This window comes from Orbicella faveolata, unplaced genomic scaffold, assembly GCF_042242905.1.
Source record: "Orbicella faveolata isolate gen_17 unplaced genomic scaffold, um_ofav_v1 contig_24, whole genome shotgun sequence".
NCBI lineage: Eukaryota > Metazoa > Cnidaria > Anthozoa > Scleractinia > Merulinidae > Orbicella > Orbicella faveolata.
The window spans coordinates 9,670,778-9,694,662 of record NW_028301552.1 but is presented as its reverse complement, the minus strand read 5'-3'; the positions used below and the strand labels follow the sequence as shown (position 1 = coordinate 9,694,662).

Here is a 23,885-nt window from a genome sequence, read left to right as displayed (position 1 = left end):
TTAATAGTAAGTGCTTTTTGAAGTGTTTCTACTCAATAAAGTTTCTTTTGAATCAGATACTAGTATGAGGGATCCGTGCATTACAAGAGAAGAATCCGTACGCATACATGACGTAGTCATTAATCAAGGGTTTGCAATGCATTATAGGGCGATTTCAAACACGGTCAGCCATTTGAAAGTTTTCCGATGTGAGAGAATCAATACAGCAATGCAAAAGGACGGATTGACTTCTTTTCTTATGTTAAATGTTTTAGAAGCAAAGATCTTTCAATATGATTTTCGACAAGGACATAATGTGTGACAAAATAATCGTTGTTGATCGTCAACACAGAGAAATGTAGTCGCCATTATGCCATATTATGGCGACTAAACCAGAATTTTTGGTCGCCAAGGATGAAATGCTTGTTGCATTGGCGACCGTATCGATCACAATTTCAAGCCCTGGGATGGCTTTTAAAATATTATGCCTGTGTTAAGCCTGCAGTCTTGTAAAAGGAAAGGGCCAAATTGGCCCTTTCATCGTTTTTCTGCGGGCCATCTCTGATTGTAACGCGGGATTCCCGCAATGGCGCGCTCTGGCGGAAACACTGTTAAATTTGGGGCGTAACTATTCAAACAAAATTTTCTCTGCATTACATTCAGTTGGATAGGCTGTTTGATACAATTTCTTATGTAGAAAGTGGTTCCAACTTTTATGTGTGTGGATGAACGACAGAGTTTCACAGAGTTCTGTTTGTTGTGCCAACTTTCGAATCTGTACACGAAACCGAGGTGTATGACCATTTATTCAAAGTGAAAGTCATCGAGTGTTACTTAAATTTTCATGTTCCTTTATTTACTATTTAGTCATAATAATTGTGAGCATGTTTTATCCTCATTTCAGCGGGTTTTTGTATCTGTTGGAGCTGTAAGAAGAGACAGGCATTATGATAGTGGTTACATTCCTTCCTCCTCGCTCCCGTCGCCCAAGTGGGACTCCATCCCCATGATTATTCTCCTTCAAGAACAATTCTTTGAACAACTTTTCTCCTTCTTAGAAGCTTTGGATTGCTTTGTCGCGTCAAGGAGTAGCCCGACTGAAAAGTCATTGCCTGGTTCTTCGATGGCACTTCAAACATCTCAAGAAACAGTCGCTGCTGAAGGGGTTCTAGATCAGATTGAAGATATGGACGATAGTACTGAACACGAAGACAAACCTCCTCTGCTCCCACTAATGGAAAGCAGGGTTGAATTTTTATGTGGCATTACTTGGGAGCTCTTGTTTCTTTTGCCAACAAATCAATCCATTCTAAACAAACTGAAGTATTTTGGTCGTGTTCTGCACATGGACTCGAAAGGCTGTGATAGTAAAAGTGATACAGATCAAAAAACGGAGAAAGCTCAACCCGAGGAAAAACTTTGGGAGTCGTTATTGGATCCGAATTTCCCTCACAAACTATTATATTCTCTTCAAGTGATAGATTTGATACACAACTCCTCAAAGGAGACACAGGCACAGTTTTCGCCCACTTATTCTCGACTAAGTAGCGATTCTGATATCTCTGATAATGATGACGAGAAAGAGGCAGCCATACCACAGGTTCAAGTTGCCTCGTGGGGCTCACAGTTCATTGACTTTGGAGGACTTGGTCACTTGTATCATATTCTCATGTCAGGTTGTTTAGAAGTCAGTGGCAGTTCACTATGGACGCAATGGCGGCAAGAATGTCTTGCGCACCTGTTGAAACTAATTTGCGAATTTGGGACGATGAAACGTAACAGTGATGACGATGATGATGTGTTTGCATCGTCAGAAAGTGACTCGAATAAGCTGCAGATTCAGAAGAAGGATGGACAGTTCCGAGTCAGATACAAGAGTACGGACAAAGAGGAAGTGATATGCATCAAGTGCTTGTCTTCCAATCTTATGTCAATTGTTAATGTGAACTCACTGTTGGAGAAACTGCTTCACATATCCTATCAAGCAACTCTGCCCATCCATGGTGGTCAGAACAGAGTCAGTGGAGGAGAAGGTGAATTTCTTTTAAAAATTATGATTCCTTTGGCGCGAAAATATGCTCGGATATTTGTCCGCGGACATTATAAAAAAATTTCCAAGGACAAATATCCGGAACAAAGAATTTCCAAAAAACAAATATCTGAGATTATTTTTAAAGAATCACGGAGGCTATTGTGTGTATTGACCTTCAAATATTTTCAGCAGCACACGGGAGTTTTTGAAAATTTGTGAATATCACTCGGTTATTGCCCAGTTTTATCTGGGGCATATTCAGTGACGCCCTTAGACCAATCGCACACAAGCGAAAATATTTGATGGATAATAAATTAAACTATGTGGTCCATGTTTTGCTATCAGTAATCTCTTCTGGTTTATATCTCACACAGTTGTTCACCATGCTGTGTCTCTACTGGTTTCTGCTGCTTTTACGGATGGTACCGTTAGAAGCTCGCTTCTTCAACAGAGTAACTTTAAACCTTGGCTTCAGCAGCTGGTGTTATTAGCCAAAGAGGTAATGCTCATTTCCCAATGTTTCACTCTTCTCCCATCCCTTGTCTTGCATCTATCTCATGCACAAGGTAGGGACATAAACAAATAGAAAGCTGGGAAACCACTGCATGTCTGGTTCTATCCTATCGATTGTGTGTAGCCTGGTTAGTCACTCTTCGTTATTTTTCATGGCTGTTTCATCTCAGGCTTCATTCGTTTTCCTCTAAAAACATTGCGTACATGGACGCATTGTAGGATGACATTCTGGTGACATCTGATTGGCTCTTGCTTTAACGCCATTGCATGTAATATCTTTATCGAATAATGAGGGAACTTGATGATTCTCACGGATGAATATTACTTTTGTATTAACCTATTAATGATAACATACTTGTAAGTGCAGTGCATGATAAGGCCATGCTTGCTGTACATTGAAGTTGGTAATAATTATTTAGACTGCTGTACATAGCGTCTTTCAGCTCATTTTGGACAGTGAGGCTAATACAGTGTTACACCTCGTGTTTATATTCCATGCATTGCTATTTTCAGCCAAGTGTGAGATTTGAAGCCTGCCGTGGTCTTTACCGACTGAGTCTCATCAAGGAGAACTCCTGCCTCATACAGTTGATGGACGCCCTGCTGGACTCCCTTCCATTAGCGCAATCTCTTCAATCACGAGAAAGCTCTCACGCCAGGCGACAAGAGCCCAGTGCACGAGAATACTTCTCTATTCTGTGTAGACTTGTGGATGGTCTCCCTAGTGTGGAGGGAGGTGAAAAGGTACAGGGACCATTTAGTTACTCAGTTTTAACCTCGAAGTCAAAGCAGGAATTTATCATTATCAACGTTACTGTCATGCAATTTTGGATGTAATATGTCAAGCACGATAGACCGTGTTTGACCAAATACGAGGCGTAGCGGAGTATTTTTGACGAACTTTGAGGGGTTTGGAAATGCGGCCATACACGGTCTTTTAACTAAAAGCTAGAGAAAAAACGGAGAAGTAAAAGTGTAAAATTCTACGCTAGTTAAGATCACATATCTAAACACCGTTACGGTCATAGTTTCCTTTGTGTTATTTTTGATGATCCAAGAGAAGTCAGTTTGGAGAATTTAGTGGCACATCAAACTTATGTCTTCTAGTTGACGGTTGTCTTTATATTGGTCGCCTGCAGGCCAGCGTAACAATAAATTATATGGAGATACACGTATTGCCCTAATGTTCATCTCCAATGAATTCCTTCGTGTTGCTAACCCTGTTAAATTTCTCTCAGGATCATGAAGTGGACTTGGATTCTTTGGCTAAACTGCTCGCCAAATACATACGAGACTGGTAAGTGATGAAACAATTTTGAGAAATGTTTATTATTTTAGTTAATTTCCTTCGCGTTTCTTTCAAAATTAAGATGTTCCTATCCAATGTCCGTGTATAGCAAATATTATTATTTAGGCTCACCTCCACTCAACAACCAGACGGCTCGTCTTCACACCAAGCTAGCCTGAGATGAATGTCATGCACGTGACTCTGCACTTCACCACGTCCCGAGAGGGAGCATACACTTCTTTCGGTTGTATATTGTATCCCACCCTTGATCAGGCCCTCTCATAATACAGCTAAGACACAACAATAATCCGAAGAAAGACCTAAAACTTTTATTCGCTAGCAAATGTTTCGTATTCGTTTCGTATTCGTGTAAACATGACCCGCCTCGATTAGCTCAGTTATCCGCGGGCATGTTGTAATTGCAATTTTAATTTGAAAACAGAATAAAATGTATGTATGTATATGTATGTAATATTTGATGTCCATTGTTACTAGCACTGCTTTGTTTTGACAGCCGACCACGTACAAAGCAAAAGTATGGTAGCCATGAAAATGAAGGCCTGAGCGGTATGTTGAAACTCTGTACAGCTGTTATGAGGCATGATCCATCATTCAAGATGTCCCGTGATGGACTGGTAAGTGACGTTTTTGTGGCACTGTTGCTAGGCAACACTAGCCACTATGTTATTTAAACTCGTTTCTTGGATACTGTAAGCCTTATTTTTGAAGTCTGACCCATATTTAAACTGTTGTAAAACCGAAATTTAACCAACAGATTTCAGTTAAACGTAACGCACAGCACTTGCACTAGAGTTTCATATTACTTTACCAACAAAAAGAGGCACTAATGGCCGTATTTATACTAGAGATGGATCATCTGTCTGGGACGAACTTGGGCAAAGAACAGTAGTTCGTCTGATAATTCTTTTGTACAGAAATTCAACTTGGACAAACAGACGGGTCATCTGTCCAGACGAACTATCATGATGCAAGACGAACTGGTGTGATGGTTCGTCTGTAAGCTAGAAATTTATGTGAACCTACAAGTATCTTTTGTAGCAGGCGCTTTTCTCTTCTTTATGTAATAGTAATTATAATATTTGAGGAAACGTTTCGGTTTGCAGGAGTTTCTGCGAGATGTATTCCAATCCTGCCTGTTTGCTCTGCCAGAGGATTGTGCCGATGAGAGAGACTTGCCACTCTGTAAATCCAAGGTACATTGTAATTTATCATACTGTCTTAACTCAGCTTTATAGCCAAACATACTGTGAGCTATCACTGCCAAGCCATGTCCTGTTGGTAGCTACTAATGGAAGGCGCTCTCTTGTGAAGGGGTGAATTAACTTGCATTTTAATTGTTGCAACGAGACTGATAAATTTCTCCTAGGGCCCCCGTCCACACTACGCCGGAGGAATTGAAAAAGCTCCGTTTTCAAAATGTTCTCCACAGGAAAAGGAAAAACCGGCATTTTCAAATTCCTCCAGTTTGAAGAGCGTTTTCGAAAAGCTCCGTTTTTCGTGACGGATCAGAGTGGACGGTAGGCCTACCCATACAAATAAAGCTGCGTTTTCAAATTCCGCCGGCGTTGTGTGGACGCTGCGTAACATTACTATGTGGCTGTTTCAGCTTCACTTGAAGAATTGCCTTGTTTCCATTTCAGCTGGCTAGGAGTGCTGCCTTTGATCTTCTTCTGGAGATGACACGGGGCTGCCGAGAAAACTTCCTTGAAATTCAGAAACTGTTGTTGAAGCATCACAGCTCTGGTAAAAGTTTCTGATTATTAAATGGCCACGTAATGAATATGTACAAGACAGACATGCATGTATGAAATGCATGAAGCATTAAAGAAATAAAGGGTTCTTCTCAGCATGTACGCAATTTAAGCCGTTGTGTTTTAAGCATGTAAAAAGTTCAAGGCTGCCTTAGTATTTGAACATTCTGTATGGTGACTTAGTCAACCAGCTGAAATTTGAAGTCTTAGTGCGTTGGAGGCATGCTTATTGTGGTCTCTGTTGTTACATATATAGGGAAGAAAACGTAATGAACACGTGAAAGACAAACTACGGGTGAAATTTGAAATGGACGAATTGATCCTCACAGTTTACTTGCGATATTGTTTGATGAGGCACAAACTAGGACCTGGCTCATTCAAGTTGTTTCTAATTGTAGTTATGGACAGAGTTTTGAACAATTAAGTTGCTGATAACTGCTTTCAACTCTGTTAGAGTTTTCATTCCTTCATTTTGATTGTTTAGATGGCAGAAAACGTTCCTCTTACGGATGGCATTACTGGCCTCACGACAATGGCCGTTCCCCATGTGGGCTGGTAGGAATGATCAATTTAGGAGCCACGTGTTATATGGCCTCGTGTATGCAGCAGCTCTACATGATGCCACAAGCCAGGGCCGCTATTCTAAACTCAAGGGTGAGTCATGCACAAAAAGTTCTTTGTAGAAACACTTTTTAAGAAGTGTGCCTAAGCCTTGCAGAAAAAATTTCCTCCGATGAGAGACCAGTTGAAAACATCAGGAATTGGAATCTACATTGGCATCAAATGTTGCAATGGCGATGAGATTTTAAAAAGTTTGACCAGCCAGGGCTCGAAATTGCGACTCACTGGTCGCCAATGCGACCAAAAATTGAGCACTGGCGAATAAATTTTCAGAACTGGTCGCCAGCTGGCGACTCGCGTTTTGTCCGATAACTAAAGAAAACCACGACGCAACTTTTGTTTTTAAATCTTTATATTAGGAAATCAATCAGATATGGTAGCTAGTATACAACTCACTTTTCCGTCCCCAGTAAAATAATGTCTGAATATTACAAGATAATCGAAAAAATTGAATGTACTTCGACACGTCGATACAGCGTTCACGGCGCGCCATACTGTTTCAACGGCTTCTTCCGAAACTGGGATCGCAGGCACACTTCAACACTATGTGCTTTTCATTTGCCGCGAAAATGGCGGGAGATACCAATCAGTTGAGGGTTTACGTGAGTTTTTTACGTGCGGGGAATGAGGATTCAGCCGAAAGGTTAATGCAGACTTTGAATCCTTCATCAATTGTTGATGTAGGGTAAGTGGATTTCACCAAACTGCCGAAGGATATCCTAGGAACTAGCTTGATTCCAGGCGTCGAGGAAAGCAAGTCGAAAATAAAGAACGGCATTTCGAAGAAGTAGCAAAGGGAAAATACGCAAGGACCCGTGTTTGTCTCACAATGAAAACCACGGACTTAAAACGTTTTATGCTTCGCTTCATTTAAAATGACAATGGAGACAACCATCACCTTCGGACCAGAGACATATCACCTGAGAACGACGGTAGCTTTATAACTAAGTGTTACTCGTGTTGTTTCTAATTGTTTTCTCTCTTCAATTGTGACTTTTCTTGCATGCAAAGTAACGTATAAAATCGTGTTCATGTGTAAGCTATATATAAAAAAAGTTGGCGACCAAAATTTACGATCTGGCGACTAAAATTTTTCCGTTAGTCGCCAGCTGGCTCCCGAACGAAAAAGTTAATTTCGAGCCCTGCCAGCAATCCACCATAGGAAAAAAGATGGCGGCTGTATTATTTAACCACAATGCCTTGCGAACCTAACACAGCCTACGAGGCACAAAGAAAGTGAAATTTTTACAATATTTTCCCCTGTACTAAGGACATTGAGTAGCCTAAGTTTGAAGGATTTTATAGCGTTTCTGTACGTTTTTATGAACGTTGTTAATGTTTTCGTGCGCTAAGAACTATGGGTAAATGTACCAGTCGCCATCTTTTTTCCTGCGGAGGATTGAATTCCACTGTCTCTTCAGCACTGCTTGGGAGGCGCGATGGCCTCATGGTTAGTGCGGTCAAACCTGGATTCAGTGGTCTGGGTTCGAGCCCTGGCCGGGGACTGACATTGTGTTGTGTTCTTGGGCAAGACACTTTACACTCTAAGTGCCTCTTTCCATCCAGGGGGGAGTAGAAATACTCCTAGTCGCTTCATGCTACTGAAACCGGAGATATGCGCCAACCTGATGGGCCACTTGACTCATATGCAGACTTCGCCTTTACCATCAACATTGCAGTCCAAATGTGAAGCTTGCTAAGTACTTACTTCTTTGTTGATCTCCTATGTTTTTGTTGTTATCTCTTAGCTCACCGACGATGTCAAACATGAAGTTCTCCTGCGTGAAATGCAAAGGATGTTCTGTTTCTTAATGGTCAGTCCAGTGTTTCTTTTCTTAGAACATTTTATTCATAACAATTCTTGTTCAAAACTGATTTGCTGCACTTTGAAATTAATGGCTGAAGTACAAGTATGAAAATATAATTACCTTCATGAAAAGTGTGTTAAAAAACTACTCAACTTGTTTTGGGACTATGCAAGCCATCTAATGTGATTTCAATTTTTTTTTTTGTAACGCCAGGCAAGTGAAAGAAAGGCTTACAACCCTAAAACCTTTTGCCGGACATACACTATGGACAAACAACCTCTGAACACTGGCGAGCAAAAGGACATGACAGAGTTCTTTACGGACCTGATCGGCAAAATAGAGGAAATGTCTCCAGCTCTGGTGAGAAATGTTATGTATCTGTTCGATCTCTCTGGTTCTGGATAGTGTATTAAGTTAGTGGTTTTAGTGTTTGTTGATTAGGTTGTCGCATATGTTTTTGTAAGGTCTATTTAATATTACTGCGATTTTGTACTCTGACAATTGTGTAAAATTAATACTGAGTAAAACATACTCTGTCAGATTGTTAGATCTTCGCTATGCAGAAAACGTATTCCGTAAGAAGTCTTAGAAATTAATGTACCGACATTTGCTCTGTCTTCTTTAAGAAGACTGTTGAAATAAAGTGCCTTCCCTCTGTAAACTTTGCCAGTAACTAAGAGGGTTATGAATCACTGCTGCACAGAATTGTTTGGCGTGAAAGTATTATTTGTTAAGTGTTGCCCCTTCCATTTGCTTGTAGTTAGACTAAGAAGTGTAATTCGTTGCTTAGTTTTAACACCATTTTCCCGTCAACTGTTCGATAAATTTAACAACTTATGATGAGTTGAATTTTATTTTGCAGAAAGTGTTGGTTAGAGATTTGTTTTGTGGGGAGATAAGCAACAATGTGGTGTCACTGGTAAGAAAGCAAATTTATAACTGAGACTGAATTCTACAAGCTACAGTGTAGCAGAAAACGCGTAGCTGACTGTCAATGCATTGTGTACACACTCTGGAGACAGGAGATCGTATCGTATCGTGGTATACTATTTAACTTCTTCATGTAGCATAAGCATACTCAGGTTGGAGTAGACAGATCACGCTGGCTTACATGTACGTCAATCCATGTTCAGTGGCGTCGAATATGATGGAGTTTGCGCTATACAAATTAATTGACATGTGGTTATCATATTGAAAGAAATGTCGATCAGTAGCGCCTTGCGCACTATTTCTGTTAGGGGAAAAGGGACACAAAGTTGATATCAGAGTACTTTTTTTCGCGAAATGGGACATCAGTTTCGTTGCCTTGAATTCCAAAGCCAGGATAACCCAAGGCTTGCCACAAGCGCCCAATTTTTGCGTCTAAATCTCTAAACATATATATTTTTTTGTCACGATTTTCCTTTGCAGGACTGTTCACATGTCAGCAAAACAAGAGAAGAATTCTACTCTGTACGGTGCACTGTGGCAGACATGAAAAGCCTCTATGTAAGACTTTTGATTACAGTGTTGGTGATGTGTGTTGGACCTAAAATATCAGAAATGTAAATGTCGTGCCTGTTTTCAGGACAATGAGTTTCAAAATTGCAAGGCAGATTTTTTTGCAAATATTGAATTTTGCCAATTTCAATAAAACCTCAAAATCCGAGTTGTAGACTTTGAATGTCTAATCCAAGCCAATTTCTAATTATTCCTGAAATATTTAGGTGGGGTCTTTGAGAAAAACGTCATTAGAATTGCGAGGGTGCAGTGTTCCTAAGCACTCGAGTGGTCATTTTGGCTCTTTATTAACGTTCGTGTTATTGAGGTGTCGGGTATGCCATTATGCCGTATTACTTGTGTTAAACAATTTGTTCATAATCGAGATCATCTTTGTCACACCTCTTTGTGATGTAGAAGGTTGCGTGCTAATTTCTTAAACTTTGCGCAGATTTTTTCACGCCTTCTTAGTGCAACCCTGCGGTAAAACCCAGACAGCAAAGTGTTGTTTCAAAAATTGTGAAAGGAACGTGCTTAAGCCTGGAGTACGTGTAGATGTACTACCGGGTGTGTTCTCTTTATAATGCTGCTGCTTTACATGGCAGGAATCTCTTGATGAAGTGACCATCAAAGACACACTGGATGGGGATAACATGTACACTTGTTCCCAGTGCGGAAAGAAAGTCAGAGCTGAGAAAAGGTAATTGAAATCTAAATGAACCAAGTCTGACTGCGAGTAAAGAGATTCGTTATTTAGCATAAGTCTATCACCAGCGTGGAAGAAGTAATGAAATATCGTTAACAAGTTGTATAGGTATCTGGGAGGTCATGAGTTCGATTCCTGTCGGAGGGGGAGGGGGGGGGGGGGGGTGGGGGGGTCAGAGTTTTTCTTTGTCCAAGACACGAGATAAATGAAGAATAGGCCACTTCCGAACCGAGTTACCTTGGACTTCTGTGTCAATACAAGTCTTAGTGCGAAACCATTCATATGGAAACGTGTTTGGCCCACAGGTTCATTTTCATGCAAATCAAACTCATTTTCACATGAAAGGTTTTGCCGAAGACTCGTTTTGAAATAGAGGCTCAAGCTAACTCGGAAATGGCCTATGATCTTTATCAATATCGCATTGTTTGCCTAATGGGCTAGTGAAGTGGACAGCTTGAATGAGGTGTTGTTGACAGAGGTGATAGTTCCAACCTTTCATAATATTCTCTTCCCGACTTATCATCCATTTGTGTAGGGCTTGTTTCCAAGTTCTTCCTCGCATCCTTTGTTTCAACACAATGCGCTATGCCTTCAACATGGTGACCATGATGAAAGAAAAAGTAAACACGCACTTCTCTTTTCCACTGCAACTCAACATGGCGCCATACACTGAGGACTTCCTGATGGGAGACAAACAAGAACAAGGTACGCTTTTGAACGGTGTTGTACAATGTGATCGTGGACTGATGTTTGCCATACTTAAGGCATGGGTGCTGGTTGGAAGTTCGGAATTTTGAGGCATATTTCAAAGCAGAAATGTTCACCGTTTATTCGTTAGCAAGGTAAAATTGAAGTTTAAGCTCTCTATAACAACAGTTCAAGCTCTCTCAACAACAGTTCTATAAAAGACCATTTCTGTTTGTAACTTGTTTCCAAAAAGCTGATTTTTATTCAGATGTAAAAGCAACCCTGCCTTGGAATTTTTTGTTTTTTTTGTTTTGCATTTTAGTCATTTTGCTCGCGTGTATGACACATTAAGCCTGAATAACTGATGAAAGCATGTAAGGAGCGCTTTCGGGTTGGCATGGAACTGTTACCATTTCTATATACAGTAAAAACCCGCGTATAAGAACCCAAGATTTAAGAACCTGTTAAGCTAAAATTTTCCAGGTAAGCACTCTTCACATAAGAACCATTCTAGGCTAAAATCTTAATACAGGTTCTTATTTTCAAAATATAGAGTTTTTTTATTGTAATACAGTACATCACATGCGATACATAAAAGGTAACAAAAACGAGCCAGAGCACTGGCAGTGTTATAAGACCACAATACTGTACTGTTAAGGGCAATATAAAGGCCACAATCATGAGTACAAGTTATTTTTTTAAACAAAAATTAAGAACCTTCACAGTAAACACTATTTATATAACAACCTATGGAGGTTAACGTGAAAAAAACCTACTAATGTAAGTGATTTGATATGATTTGTGTGTTTTTCCTGTTAGACCCTCAGCTCGACCTAAGTTACTGGTATCAATTGATTGGAGTTGTAGTCCACACTGGTACAGCGGAGGGGGGACACTACTACAGCTTTATCCTTGACCGGTCCTCCCCTCAGGGGCGTGATCAGTGGTTCTTGTTCAATGATGCTGAAGTGAAGCCATTTGATCCTGCGCAGATAGCGTCAGAATGCTTTGGCGGCGAAATGACAGTAAGTGTTTCCTATATACTTTTCTTTGAGGAAACAAATTTTACATGACACGAAAACAAGTAGGTTTTGATTGTACAGAAATAGAAAGAGTGCGGGCACAAGTAGCTAAGATAGGCTATCTCTTCAAAAGTGAAGCATGAGTAACCATAGGTATTGCTTAGGTGGGCTGGATTTGAAATCTGGAAGTCCCTATTTCAAATACTTCTCCCTCGTCCTGGTTAACTTCTCAGCTACATTTTAGTGGTCAAGTGGCTGCCTTCACCAGCTGGAATTCTTAACGCGTTTCAGTTAAATATGATTTCATTTACAGTGGCTTTAATTAGGGCAACAGCGCTAAAAACAGTTACATCTAGAATAATGAAGTGATCTATTGATTGATTGATTGATTGATTTTATTTTTATTTTATGATCAGACCAAGACATACGATGCAGTGACGGAGAAGTTCATGGACTTTTCATTTGAGAAGACACACAGCGCGTACATGCTTTTCTATGAGCGATGTGATCCAAACGAGAAAGACCTGTTGGCACAGACGCCGAACATCGAGTTGAGCCAAGAGTTGGCTGATTGGATATGGCACGATAACATCCAGTTCTTACACGACAAACACGTGTTCGATACAACGTACTTCAATTTCATGTGGCTTATATGCAGCAATATTCCACCGTCGGTCCCAGAATCCAACGAGGTCGTACTCTCCAATGTCCAACTGGGTAAGTAGGCTTTTGGCCTGTGTGGGGATCACTGGTATGGGTATGGGTGGGGTGGGAGTAGACAGACTTTTCTCTGCCACGTAGCCGAGAGTTTCTGCGATAGATGCAGTGTTACAGTGCTACGCACCTTACCATTGCCACCAAGGACGTTCTTGCTTAGTTTTTGATAACTTTTTGAAATCTTTTTGACAACTTCTGATGACTCTCCTTTCAAATGGCCTATCAATCAATTGCTTGTATAACTAGTTAACTGATTTGAACCACAGGGACGTCATTCTTGTTGGAAACTCTTGTCCATGCCAAGGAGAAACTTCTGATAAAGAACTGGGCAGACCTTCTGTTGGCACAGTACGCTCAGTCTTCTGTGGTCTGTCAGTGGTTTCTGCAGACTTTGCCAAGCGAGGACTGGTTGCTTCAGGTGCTGGTCAAGTGTCCCATACAGAGTATCCGACATGTGAGTATAGATAATATCTTGCATGTGTAACATCAGGGGCACTAGTGATTATAGGGAAATCGCTATTTAAAAATTTGTAAGAATGCGATTAAACGTACAAAGGAAATACAAAGGAAATATCCCTGTCCTGTACACAAACAGGCAACATATTTCTCACCTATGTGAACTTTCCACGATCTGCTTTCAGCTGCTGTTATTTACTTATTCTTTTATTTTTTGTTTGTTTGTTTGTTCGTTTGTTTGTTTGTTTTCGTAGATGTTTGCTCGACTCTGCTTGGATGTCATTCAGATCCTGAGGCCTCTCTATGTGACCCGCTCAGAAGAGTAAGCTTTTTGTCTTTGCTAAATTTGAACCAGTGCAGCTTCGTAGTAAATCTTTCATTGTAGGCCAAAAACGTTTTGTTTACTGTGGTTTGTGTTTTCTCGGTATTTTTTGTGTGACTTTCTTCTGTCACTGTCGTTGGAAATGCCTGGGTCCACAAGGGTTGTGTCATTTATTGGGCGAAGATGCGATCGTTGATGTAGTTATGTTTTTGGCTTTTTCAGCGATGGAGAAGTTGAAGAAGCCGAGAGGGTGTACTTCGTTTATGTCAGCGGGTTTGTTAAAGCCGTCTTCAGACTGGTAAGTGACAAATTTACTCAGGTCTTAGCTTTTTGGGGATGAATAGTATGTGAATGGACAAAATTATTAATTAGAAACAGTTGAAGAACTAAAATTAAAACACTGCATAACTAAACAAACACAATGGACGTGCCTTAAGATAAAGATTCACTGTTGTTTAAACTTGACCTCAAGCTTTGCCTTACAGTATGTATATGTCTTTGTCTTCATCTTTCTCTGTTTATTTATTATATATATATCTAGATCTATGATTACAGGGCTCGAAATTGCGACTCACTGGTCGCCAATGCGACCAAAAATTGAACACTGGCGACTAAATTTTCAGAACTGGTCGCCAGCTGGCGACTCGCGTTTTGTCCTATAACTAAAGAAAACCACGACACAACTTAGGAAATCAATCTGATATGGTAGCTAGTATACAACTCACCTTTCCGTCCCCAGTAAAATAATGTCTGAATATTACAAGATAATCGAAAAAATGTATTTCGTCGATACTGCGTTCACGGCGCGTCATATTGTTTCAGCAGCTTCTTCCGAAATTGGGATCGCAGGCGCACTTCAACGCCACGTGCTTTTCATTTGCCGCGAAAATGGCGGCAGATGGCAGATACCAATCAGTTGAAGGAATATACGTGAGTTTTTACGTGCGGGGAATGAGGATTCAAGCATGGCGTTGTTTGTCGGCAGCGAAAGGCGGCGAGGAAAGGAAGTCGAAAATAAAGAACGGTATTTCGAAGAAGTAGCAAAGGGAAAATACGCAAGGACCCGTGTTTGTCTCACAATGAAAACCACGGACTTAAAACGTTTTATGCTTCGCCTCATTTAAAATGACTATGGAGACAACCATCACCTTCGGACCAGAGACATATCACCTGAGAACAACAGTAGCTTTAAAACTTTTTTACTCGTGTTGTTTTTAATTGCTTTCGCTCTTCAATTGTGACTTTTCTTGCATGCAAAGTAACGTATAAAATCGTGTTCTTGTGTAAGTTATAATTATATAAAATAAGTTGGCGACCAAAATTTACGATCTGGCGACCAAAATTTTTCCGTTAGTCGCCAGCTGGCTCCCGAACGAAAAAGTTAATTTCGAGCCCTGGAGTACATGTAGTTTATTTGTAAGGTTACCCAAAAAGGTTTTCCCTTTCAAAATCAGTTTTTTTCTCTTTTAACATGATGTTCCTCTTTGCTTTTAGCTGGAACAGAACATCAAGGCATATGTCAAGAATCTTTCCGAGGTGTTCTGGTTCATTCACCAGTTTGCTGTACTTGGCAAAGACGAGGCATGTATCACAAAAAGAATTGTTGTTGTTGACGTAATAAGCAGTTTCCAATTACAGGCGTAGAAACTTTCTCTCAATCAAACATCCGTAACTAGTTGTTGACCCTCAGCAACTTTGTCTAAGCGCCTCCTTGTTTTGTTAGCTGCATACTAAAATTCCGTATTGATTGTCACCTAAACTATGGTAGTAATCGCCTGGTGATCACATTTAAGTGAAAATTTGTCTTCTCTTATTACAGCGTGAATTTCTTCTGAAAATGGACGCCATATCAGTGATGGTGGGATTCTATCTTGGAACGAAAGCGTCTGAATTGGTAAGGGTGATCTTATGGCAGGCGTCGAATGAATGGCGGCGCAAAACATCGGGACTCCTGGCATTTAGCGAGAAGGAATATTGCTGTTCCCTTTTGGATAGAAGGCTTGTCTGTTGCCTGATTTCAAGCCGAAAAGGACTAGGTACGAGTCTAAATTATGGGATTAGCAACTATTGATCCACATAGTCAGAAAGAGCACACCGAGATTCACATAATCCCCAAGGTTATTGTTAATCAGGCTAGTTTTGACTGAGATACAGCCATTTAAAAACACCAAAATTGGTCATCCGGACACAGCGTCTGGATGGCCATACATTTTTTTTTTTGTAAATTTTGATGTTTTCAAATGTTGTGTCTTGCTTACTATTGGGTCTATTCGCACCACACTTAAGGATTTTGTAAAGCTTGGCGTGCACTTTATGACTATGTAGATCAATAGCCGTTAATCCCATAATTTGTAGACTTGTACCTAATCCTTTCCGGCTTGAAACCAGGCAATGGTAGGCTATATACCCGGCAGTGGAATGTCGCGTCGAGTTACATTACAGGATATCATGCAGAAAACGGAGTCGTTCCCTGGGGAGTGTTTGAATCTGAATTTCCCTTAATGCTTTTCGCCGTGAAATGTTGAACCAGTTAAACCATGCAAATGTAGCTACCGCTCCCTAGGTCAGGGCCGCATTGTTCAAAGCCCGATTAAGTTAACTCAGGATAAGCGAGAATTTTGATTGGAGTTTTGTAACTTTTCGGTGGAAATTTCTGTTTATATTGTTTGTCTTTCAGATTCGAGTTTGAATAATCTCAAACTACACAAAACGTAAGCAGTAAAACATTCTTACACGAGCAAAATTAATACTTCGGTGAACTTTTAATTCTGGGTTAACGTCAACCGGCTTTCGAACAACCCGGCCCCGAATTGTTCATCCTTACTTCTAGCATTAGACAAATAGTAAAGTGGCAATTTTGTGTTTTGCGTCGCTATGGCCAAAACTGATTCTGAATTACACGTTTCAGAATGACTCCACAACTGAAGATGATGATGATGGCGATGATGATGATGACGAAGAGGTGGTTACCATTCTCCCAGAAGATAAATATCGCGTGGGGTCCCTGGAGAAGATGATCTCTGTCATGGCGCTGTTAGTCGAGGAATCCCGTGGCGAGAGGTGAGCTTGGTTTTATGCGCTGTAAAACGATTATTGCCGTGGAAGATTTCTGAGAGGTTATAAATGCGCTGTACTCTTTCCTCTAACAAATTTCCTATGGCTTGAGAAATGAGAATGTCGAAACAGTAACCTCTTTCCTAGGCCCTTACTTCTTGCGCTCCATTGATTCAGAGGGGCGGCAAACAGACACTGGGAACAAGTAACTCCGTAGCAAAAAAAAAAGTCATGTTTGATTGTTCTCTGATTGGCTGAACAGCTAGGAAAACCAACAAAAAGTATTCGAGGATTGGTCAGCATCTTTAATCCTGCCAGTCATCAGATAGCAGTTTGATGTTTTACTCGGCTGCCTCAATTTACCTTTGTTTTATTCTTTTATTAGACAATTGCATCTCTCAGAAAATGACTTAGCTGCATTAACAGGAGGAAAGGTACTATGATATATTTTATAGCTCTATTTTGTTGAACTTGCTGCATTAGTGTGTTTTCAGTTACTCCTTATTTTTAAAGTTGATGAAGCAAATTTCTCTTGCACTGCAATAAATGAAGTAATATATGAAACGCTGGAAAGAACAAAGCGTGGTTTGTTCTGTTTATAATTTTTTCCACGAAATTCGGCGTGTTTGATATCCTTATCGAAAGGTCTTTCGAATGTTCTCTATAACTTCCCAAAGACTTCATAAACTAAGAGATGAAAACCGTAAAACGACGAAACAAATGGCTAAATTCTATATCAATTAAAATCATTCAAGAACACCAATATCGTGAAACTCGCTTATGTCAGTCTTTTTTGCACTGAGCGTGGCATGTGCAGCATAAGCTCAGGGCAACGAGTTTAGCCAGCGCAAGAATGCTCCTGTTTGTAATAGTCATTTGTGTTTTTGTAGGGATTTCCATTCCTTTTCCAAGCCATCAAAGACAGCATCAACCTGCGTCACACAACAAACCTGATATTCAGCTTGTGTAGATACAATGTGAAGCTAGCAGAAAACGTGAGTGACTGACTTTTAATTTTGCTTTTAATTTTCTTCAATCAGCAACCTATTAAATCTTTCAAAATATTACCTTAACCTTGATACACTTAGAGTGCAGTGTTGCAATCTCACTTTCTTGGACTCCAGATCAAGTGGTCCAGGTTAAAACCCTGCTTGAGTTCGTTAGGTTTTATTCTTGGCCAAGATAGTCTCGCAGTTACCCTCAGTCTCTCCAGGTTGGAGTAAACTGGCGAAGAGTGTCTTCACCCTGGTGACAACTGGTGAAGGGTTTTTCTAACCTGAAGAGAACTGGTGAAGAGTTTGAGAAGTATGAGTGCAAAGTTACTCGAGTGTGCTGTCCAGCGCACTTTGACTTATCGTTCTTTTTTATTTGTCGCAGATAATCTCGTTGTTAATGTCATCAGTGCAGAAACTGCCACCAGAGGTTAGTTAAATGTTGTGTTACTAATTTGATTCCAATGAAATCTTGTTGCCACATTGTTACTTATATTTGTCTTGTTCATTCCTCCTCCCCCCTGTAGCAGTCTCATTCATTCTTCAAGTTGCTGTCCATGTTGACCGAGATGCAGGGGGGTCCGCCCGGTATGCCATCCTTCACTAACCTCACTCTGGCGCGCATCTGGGAGGTGAGATTCTTTTGTTAAGTGATAGTATTTTAATCGCGAAGAGAATAGTAAGTATAAAATCATTGCAAATGAAGGCGTACGGCGAAAGAAAAAGTCATAAGTCTAAATTTAATCTAAATTTCTGAAATTTAATTCTTAGTAACATAGAACTAATTTTGTTTTGTTATATATTTCGCTGAAAAGCCCCAAGGGGACGTGAAATAAACGTATGTATGTATAAGTCCTGTTGACAGCGAGTAGCACAGAAAAGATTGTGATGACAACAGAAAAAAAAAACCCAGCGAACCAAGCAAAGTAGCACCAAGCCAAATCACTCTCTGTGTGAAGTACGATTGATTTAGCGGTAAAAATAAGAAGTAAGATTGATTTATCGATAGACAAAGTAGTGAATGTTAATACGAGATTCATAATGTTGGCTCAAAAGTAAATTAACGCGCTTCTTATCAATCGCATTTTGTTCATTTGTTTGTCTTTTTCCTTTATTAAGGTAGTTCTGTGCCGTATCATAGATACGGTGGTTTGTTTGCTCTATTGACTATTTTGCTTTCCATGTCTTTGTTTTATTTTTCTCAGGCTGCTGAGTATAACGCTGCTCTTTGTATAGACTGGCTGACTTGTATGGCGCCTAAAAACAGAATGGTATTTGTTTGCTTTCTTTTTACTTCCTGAGACAACGAAATAATGGTCAGGAATGATGATATCATCTGCTATCATCGCGTTCGCCTTCGCTCGCCCAGTTCTTTTCTCCGCCAGAGAGACGTCTAAAAGTAGACCTCAATCTCTTCCTAAGGGTCCGCGGTCTCGATCAGCGATGCCGAACGCCCGACGCTCAGCGGAAAATCGAAAACCGGAACCAGAAAATCCTGGTTCCAGTTTGATTGTATGCTTGCTATTGAGTTCAATAACAGTTTCTGAACATGCGCAGAGAGAGTAGCCGCTGCCGCTGATGCTGGCTCACCTTCCGATTTCTCCCAGATGTCTCGATTTTGTTTTGTTGACCAAAAGAAATCGCGGCCTCAGGAAACGAGATTGAGTTGTTTATTGTATATTCTGATTGCTGTGTTCCAGGCTCACCAATGGGTTTTGGATAACATGGACAAATGGGTTGAGAAGTATCTTATAGCGGACAACAGCCTGAGAATTCGAAATGGTAAGTTTTTGTCATTAGATAACCACGACGAAAGTCTTATAATATACCAACCACTCTCTCGAAAATACCGTGCCACCTGACTCCGTCTCTCCCCCCCCCCCCCCCCCACCAAAAAAACAACAAACATACAAAAAGACGCGACCGTCGTCATGAAGTAAACCGTCAAGTCTGAAACACCAAAAGAATGCTACATTTCTTTGACGATAAGAGACCCTTAGGCCCAGTTCAAACGCCGAACTTCAGATGAGACGAACTAAACTGAGCGAAGTAAGTTTATGGTAAGTTCAACGTTTGATTCAACTGAGTTCGTCCGACTGAATTTAGAAACAGGCGGATTGAACGTGTTGGTCGTATCAAGTTCGACGTTTGACCCAACGGTCGAGCTTTACCCCTTTTTTAGTTCGTCTTATCTGAAGTTCGATGTTTGACTTGGGTCTTACTGTTAAAGTGGCTCGTAAAACGTATTTACTTTCGCTGCTGGTGCTGCTGCCTCTACTGTTATGAAATATAAAGTCTGATCAGTCAGACTATCGCTCTAGGGTATTTCCTTGGTCCAAATTATCTTCTTTTGTTTTCGTACCTACAGCTTCTGCGTGCTTGCTTGTAAGCCTTGTTCCTAACAACCACTTCAGACAAGGATTCAGGTCAGTGCAGTTGTCCTAAAACTGTTGAAACTTTAGATCTACAATTCCACACAAACCTAGTTGAAACGAGCGAATATCTTTTGTGTAGTATACAACATTTCTCCTTAGAACCTGAACTGTTAGGCCTAGCTCACACTAGCGACAGAACGACTTAAACATAACGACATAAGAAACACATTATCTCGTTGTTATAGTCTGCTGGCAGCCGGTTTTTTTTTTATTTTTTATTTTTTTTTTATTATACGCTATTAGGGTCACTTAGACGAGTGTCTCGTCATCGCGAACGCAAAAGGGCGGTATGGCGGTGGCCGAGCAGGGAAGAAGGCGGGACAAGGGCGGTATGGACAAGTAGGGAAGAACGCGAGATGAAAAAAAAGATTCCCCTTTTGGGTAAAACGTCTCACCTCTTAACCCCCAGCTGACCAGAATTTCGAGAGAAAAACAGACTGTCAGCAGTCTACCGTTATAATTGCAGTGTGAACATCCTGACATTATGACATAATGCAACATAACAGCATGGACATAACTACATAAGGAAAAAAAACTGATCTTTTCCTTATGTAGTTATTTGGATGTTCACTTTACTGGCATAAACGATTATGTCGTTATGTCGTTACGTCTCGTTATGTCGTTATGTCGCTAGGCTGACCTAAGCTTTACCTAACTGTCACTTTCCGTTTTACGTTCCTCAGATCAAGAAGTTTTTCTGCTCCGCACAAGGAGATGGTGGTAAATATCTCGTGTTATAATTAAGCACTTAATGTGAAGTATATATGAAATAATTCATATTTGAACTGCGGTAGTAGATGAAAGTGAAGAATGATCATCGCAGTAAATTTTCCAATTTAAGCAATTGGAAAGGAGCCTGAAAAAATCAGGGCTACAACGAGATTCGAACCCGTGACCTCCGCGAAATACCGCTGCGATGCTCTACCAACTGAGCTATGAAGCCACACATTGGGAGCGACACACACATTGGGAGCGACACATTACTGCGATGATCATTCTTCACTTTTAATTAAGCACTTAGTGAACCGGTTCTTCTCCTCATGTTTCTAACAAGTTCACTTCAAGTAGGTGTTTTGTGACAAGGAAGGGCCAAATTATCTTAGGAAACGTGCTCAGTCTTAAAGACAAATTCTCTCAACTTAAATGGTAGAATATGTAACAAAAGCGATGAAGAGAATTTCAAGGTTGATCGTAGCACTGATGAGTAGTGAAAAGCTGCCAGTTAACGTGCACTGAAACTAGGTTTTGGCTGGCAATTTTCTGACTTTTTTAAATCTGTTTTTCAGTTGAGTAAGGATGCTCTCTCCATACTCCACGAGGTACAGTATGATTATTTCATTCTGAATATCGTCATGACTTGTGTTTTGTTCTAACTTCTTTATCCTGGATTCCATTTGATTTTCTCGAAACCTGTTCGGCATGTTGATAATGATTCCCGCAATGTCTTCTTTTGACCAGATATTCAAGATGTTGCTGAACTTACTTCCAAGAGCCAGGAAATATTGTGGTTTGTACCTTCTGAATTGTGTATAATTGTATATTTGATTGTATACTCTCAATTTGTCTTCACTGAAAAAAGCGTTAGTTTCTGCGACATGCCCAGAAATTCATGTACTTTATAACACGGTAAAGACTCTGTCGAAAATCGTCCGTAAAGAAGTGTTGGGAAAAAAAAAAAAAAAAAAAAGATTTGAGGACATGCTCGAATGGAGTTTGTTAATTTTTTACAGACTACGAAAATAATAAAATTTGTGGTTGTCAGTAGTCCTAAAAAGTCGTAAAATTTGTACATCTCGCTTACCTGGTACAAAAACTGTAAAGTTCTATTAACTCATTAAGCGAACAATTGTAAAATTTGTGAAGAAGTGCCAGGTAATACGGAACGTTTTAGAATGTACGACTATTTTTGAAAAGACCTCTGGAATTCAGACAAAATAAGACCGTAAACTGTGCTTGTGTTTACCAAAAAAGTAAGCTTATGGCAACTTGACAAATTTTGAAAACCAAGAAACATTTTTTTATGTTAGTTTGCCATATTTGCTACAGAGGCATGTGTTTCTGTATCAGTCTGAAGAGGCAGCGTGACCGAATGGTCAGCGCGTTGGACTCGCAATCCAGCGGCGCTCTGACTACTACCTGGATTTGTTTCACGGTAGCCCCGAGTTCAAATCCTCGGCCACGCCTGGAAATCGCCAACTGGTTTGCCCCCGGTCAGAAGGGATTCTTAACAATGTTATATTCAATTGCAGTTATTTGTTTCAGTTGTATGCTCGGCCCCACTAGTCTTTGTGCTATAAACAATGCCGAGGGTAAATTAAGGTTCATATTTATTTATATATTTTTTTCATAGTTAGAGACTGTTGTTGTTTTGTTTTAGATCGCAACATCCATGGCACCACAAAGCTTGTCAGCTATTTCGCTGTGTTGAACTACTGCCTGGTGTCACGAACCGAGAAGGAAATGGTAGGAGATCTCTCCCTTGTTGTTATTTGAATCGTTACAGTATCACCTTACATTACTGCGTAACTCCTCTCACTCCCAAGAGTGCCGTATGGCACAAAATGCCATTACATGCTCAAGATTTGGTCTGTTTGCATCACATTTGAACAGCAAAAAGGTCTTGGATAGATCTGTCTTCTTCTTCTTCAGGTTTACCTTTCTAGATAGGATTAAAAAAACGTTTCTCGATTTTTTAGCGTCATATTTTTTATGCTAACGGCCTTATCCCGAAGGAAATCTCTCCAAGTTATTTTTAGTTCACTCGCGGTTTCAGAAATCCCACGTAGCCAATCCTGTGACGCGGATTTTGGTCACCGTCGTGGACAGCTCAATCATTCTCATCCTCCACGACAACATCCACGCAACGCGCCGCCGCGCGGTAACATCCGCGGAAGGACTGGGCACCAGGTCTAAAAAAACTCTTGAGAGCTATTACCTTGGTAATAAGGTCTACAGTGAAGCACTCTCTAGCTCTCCGTCCTGTCTTGCTGCACCGAACCTTGCACGTGTAGGCTTGTTAGGACAGAAATTAAACCAAGACAACTTGTGATGCATTGTAACTGCAATTCTATTTTCTCCCGTTCCAGTTCACACCGTTTTGTACAGAGTTATGGCGACTGTTTCATCCGCTGATGTCGGAACCAAACATTCCTGTACATCCTAATAAACAGGTAATTTCTCAAACATTAAGGTCTTCAATTGAAGTTGCTCCCCTTAAATGTCCGTTGACAGCCATGTCATTTTCCACAGTGCCTTATCAGTGAAATAGACTTAGACTTCTGTCCACAAGTAGAGTTGTACACGAATACCAATGTTTTCCACCAAACGAGTCCAGTGACCGTTTGAAGATCACATACGCCTGTCCTCACGGCAACGAGAAAGGGCAGGAATCGTAAACGGTAAAATATCAAACGATGAAGCCTGTGAGCCGTACAGAGATTAAAAAACCTGCTTGAGCTTTTGTATACTGTCGGTGTTTACAAATACCGGGAGAATACGTATAGCGGAGATAGTTGTCCATTTACAAGAGTATGTACGAAAATATTCTTTGCGATTTTCTTTTATGTCGTTTGAGAGAAATGTAGTTATTGCAATGTTTTCGGAAATTCGTGCTTAGATAAGATCTTTGCTAGCAAACTTGAGTTTCCATGATGTAAGTTGTGGAAGTATGTTCTGGTAAAGATAGTCGAGATTGGAAATGCTGTCTACTCGACAAAATGGCGGTCAGAAGCGGAGGAAGGCCTGTTGAGTTCTCATTCAGTGATGTTTGTTTTGTGTTTCAGGCCTTGTTAATCTTCTGGTTTCACGCTTGTATCGGCTGCGAGCAGAACATCGACTTCATCACTGAAAGCAGCAATGTGGCTGCCAACATTCCTCTCAATTACATCCTGTGAGTTGTTTGGATTTAAATTTAATGAGTAATTTTATTTCTCATTTTCACGCATTCTTTGTCCGTGCAACTGTTCTCAGTCTATTCCAGATGTTTCATGTAGCAATTTAACA

At 40.4% G+C, this 23,885-nt stretch overlaps 1 protein-coding gene across 1 annotated transcript in view; it reads left to right on the top strand.

The window, feature by feature from the left end:
* LOC110061001 (ubiquitin carboxyl-terminal hydrolase 34-like) overlaps nt 1-23,885 on the top strand; it is a 48,711-nt gene that overhangs the window by 16,167 nt on the left and 8,659 nt on the right. Inside the window, exons 24-58 of the mRNA XM_089291658.1 lie at nt 884-2,012; nt 2,386-2,510; nt 3,038-3,268; nt 3,763-3,821; nt 4,327-4,447; nt 4,937-5,026; nt 5,474-5,576; nt 6,069-6,238; nt 7,954-8,019; nt 8,227-8,373; nt 8,876-8,932; nt 9,424-9,501; nt 10,098-10,192; nt 10,734-10,903; nt 11,705-11,910; nt 12,324-12,624; nt 12,891-13,078; nt 13,335-13,402; nt 13,625-13,700; nt 14,897-14,983; nt 15,222-15,296; nt 16,311-16,462; nt 16,842-16,890; nt 17,347-17,451; nt 17,834-17,878; nt 17,976-18,080; nt 18,654-18,719; nt 19,149-19,230; nt 19,817-19,874; nt 20,567-20,603; nt 21,170-21,202; nt 21,342-21,390; nt 22,261-22,346; nt 22,970-23,053; nt 23,666-23,772. Of these exons, the coding sequence (XP_089147784.1) occupies nt 884-2,012; nt 2,386-2,510; nt 3,038-3,268; nt 3,763-3,821; nt 4,327-4,447; nt 4,937-5,026; nt 5,474-5,576; nt 6,069-6,238; nt 7,954-8,019; nt 8,227-8,373; nt 8,876-8,932; nt 9,424-9,501; nt 10,098-10,192; nt 10,734-10,903; nt 11,705-11,910; nt 12,324-12,624; nt 12,891-13,078; nt 13,335-13,402; nt 13,625-13,700; nt 14,897-14,983; nt 15,222-15,296; nt 16,311-16,462; nt 16,842-16,890; nt 17,347-17,451; nt 17,834-17,878; nt 17,976-18,080; nt 18,654-18,719; nt 19,149-19,230; nt 19,817-19,874; nt 20,567-20,603; nt 21,170-21,202; nt 21,342-21,390; nt 22,261-22,346; nt 22,970-23,053; nt 23,666-23,772 (4,700 nt within the window). The remainder of the gene's footprint in view (nt 1-883; nt 2,013-2,385; nt 2,511-3,037; nt 3,269-3,762; nt 3,822-4,326; nt 4,448-4,936; nt 5,027-5,473; nt 5,577-6,068; nt 6,239-7,953; nt 8,020-8,226; nt 8,374-8,875; nt 8,933-9,423; nt 9,502-10,097; nt 10,193-10,733; nt 10,904-11,704; nt 11,911-12,323; nt 12,625-12,890; nt 13,079-13,334; nt 13,403-13,624; nt 13,701-14,896; nt 14,984-15,221; nt 15,297-16,310; nt 16,463-16,841; nt 16,891-17,346; nt 17,452-17,833; nt 17,879-17,975; nt 18,081-18,653; nt 18,720-19,148; nt 19,231-19,816; nt 19,875-20,566; nt 20,604-21,169; nt 21,203-21,341; nt 21,391-22,260; nt 22,347-22,969; nt 23,054-23,665; nt 23,773-23,885) is intronic.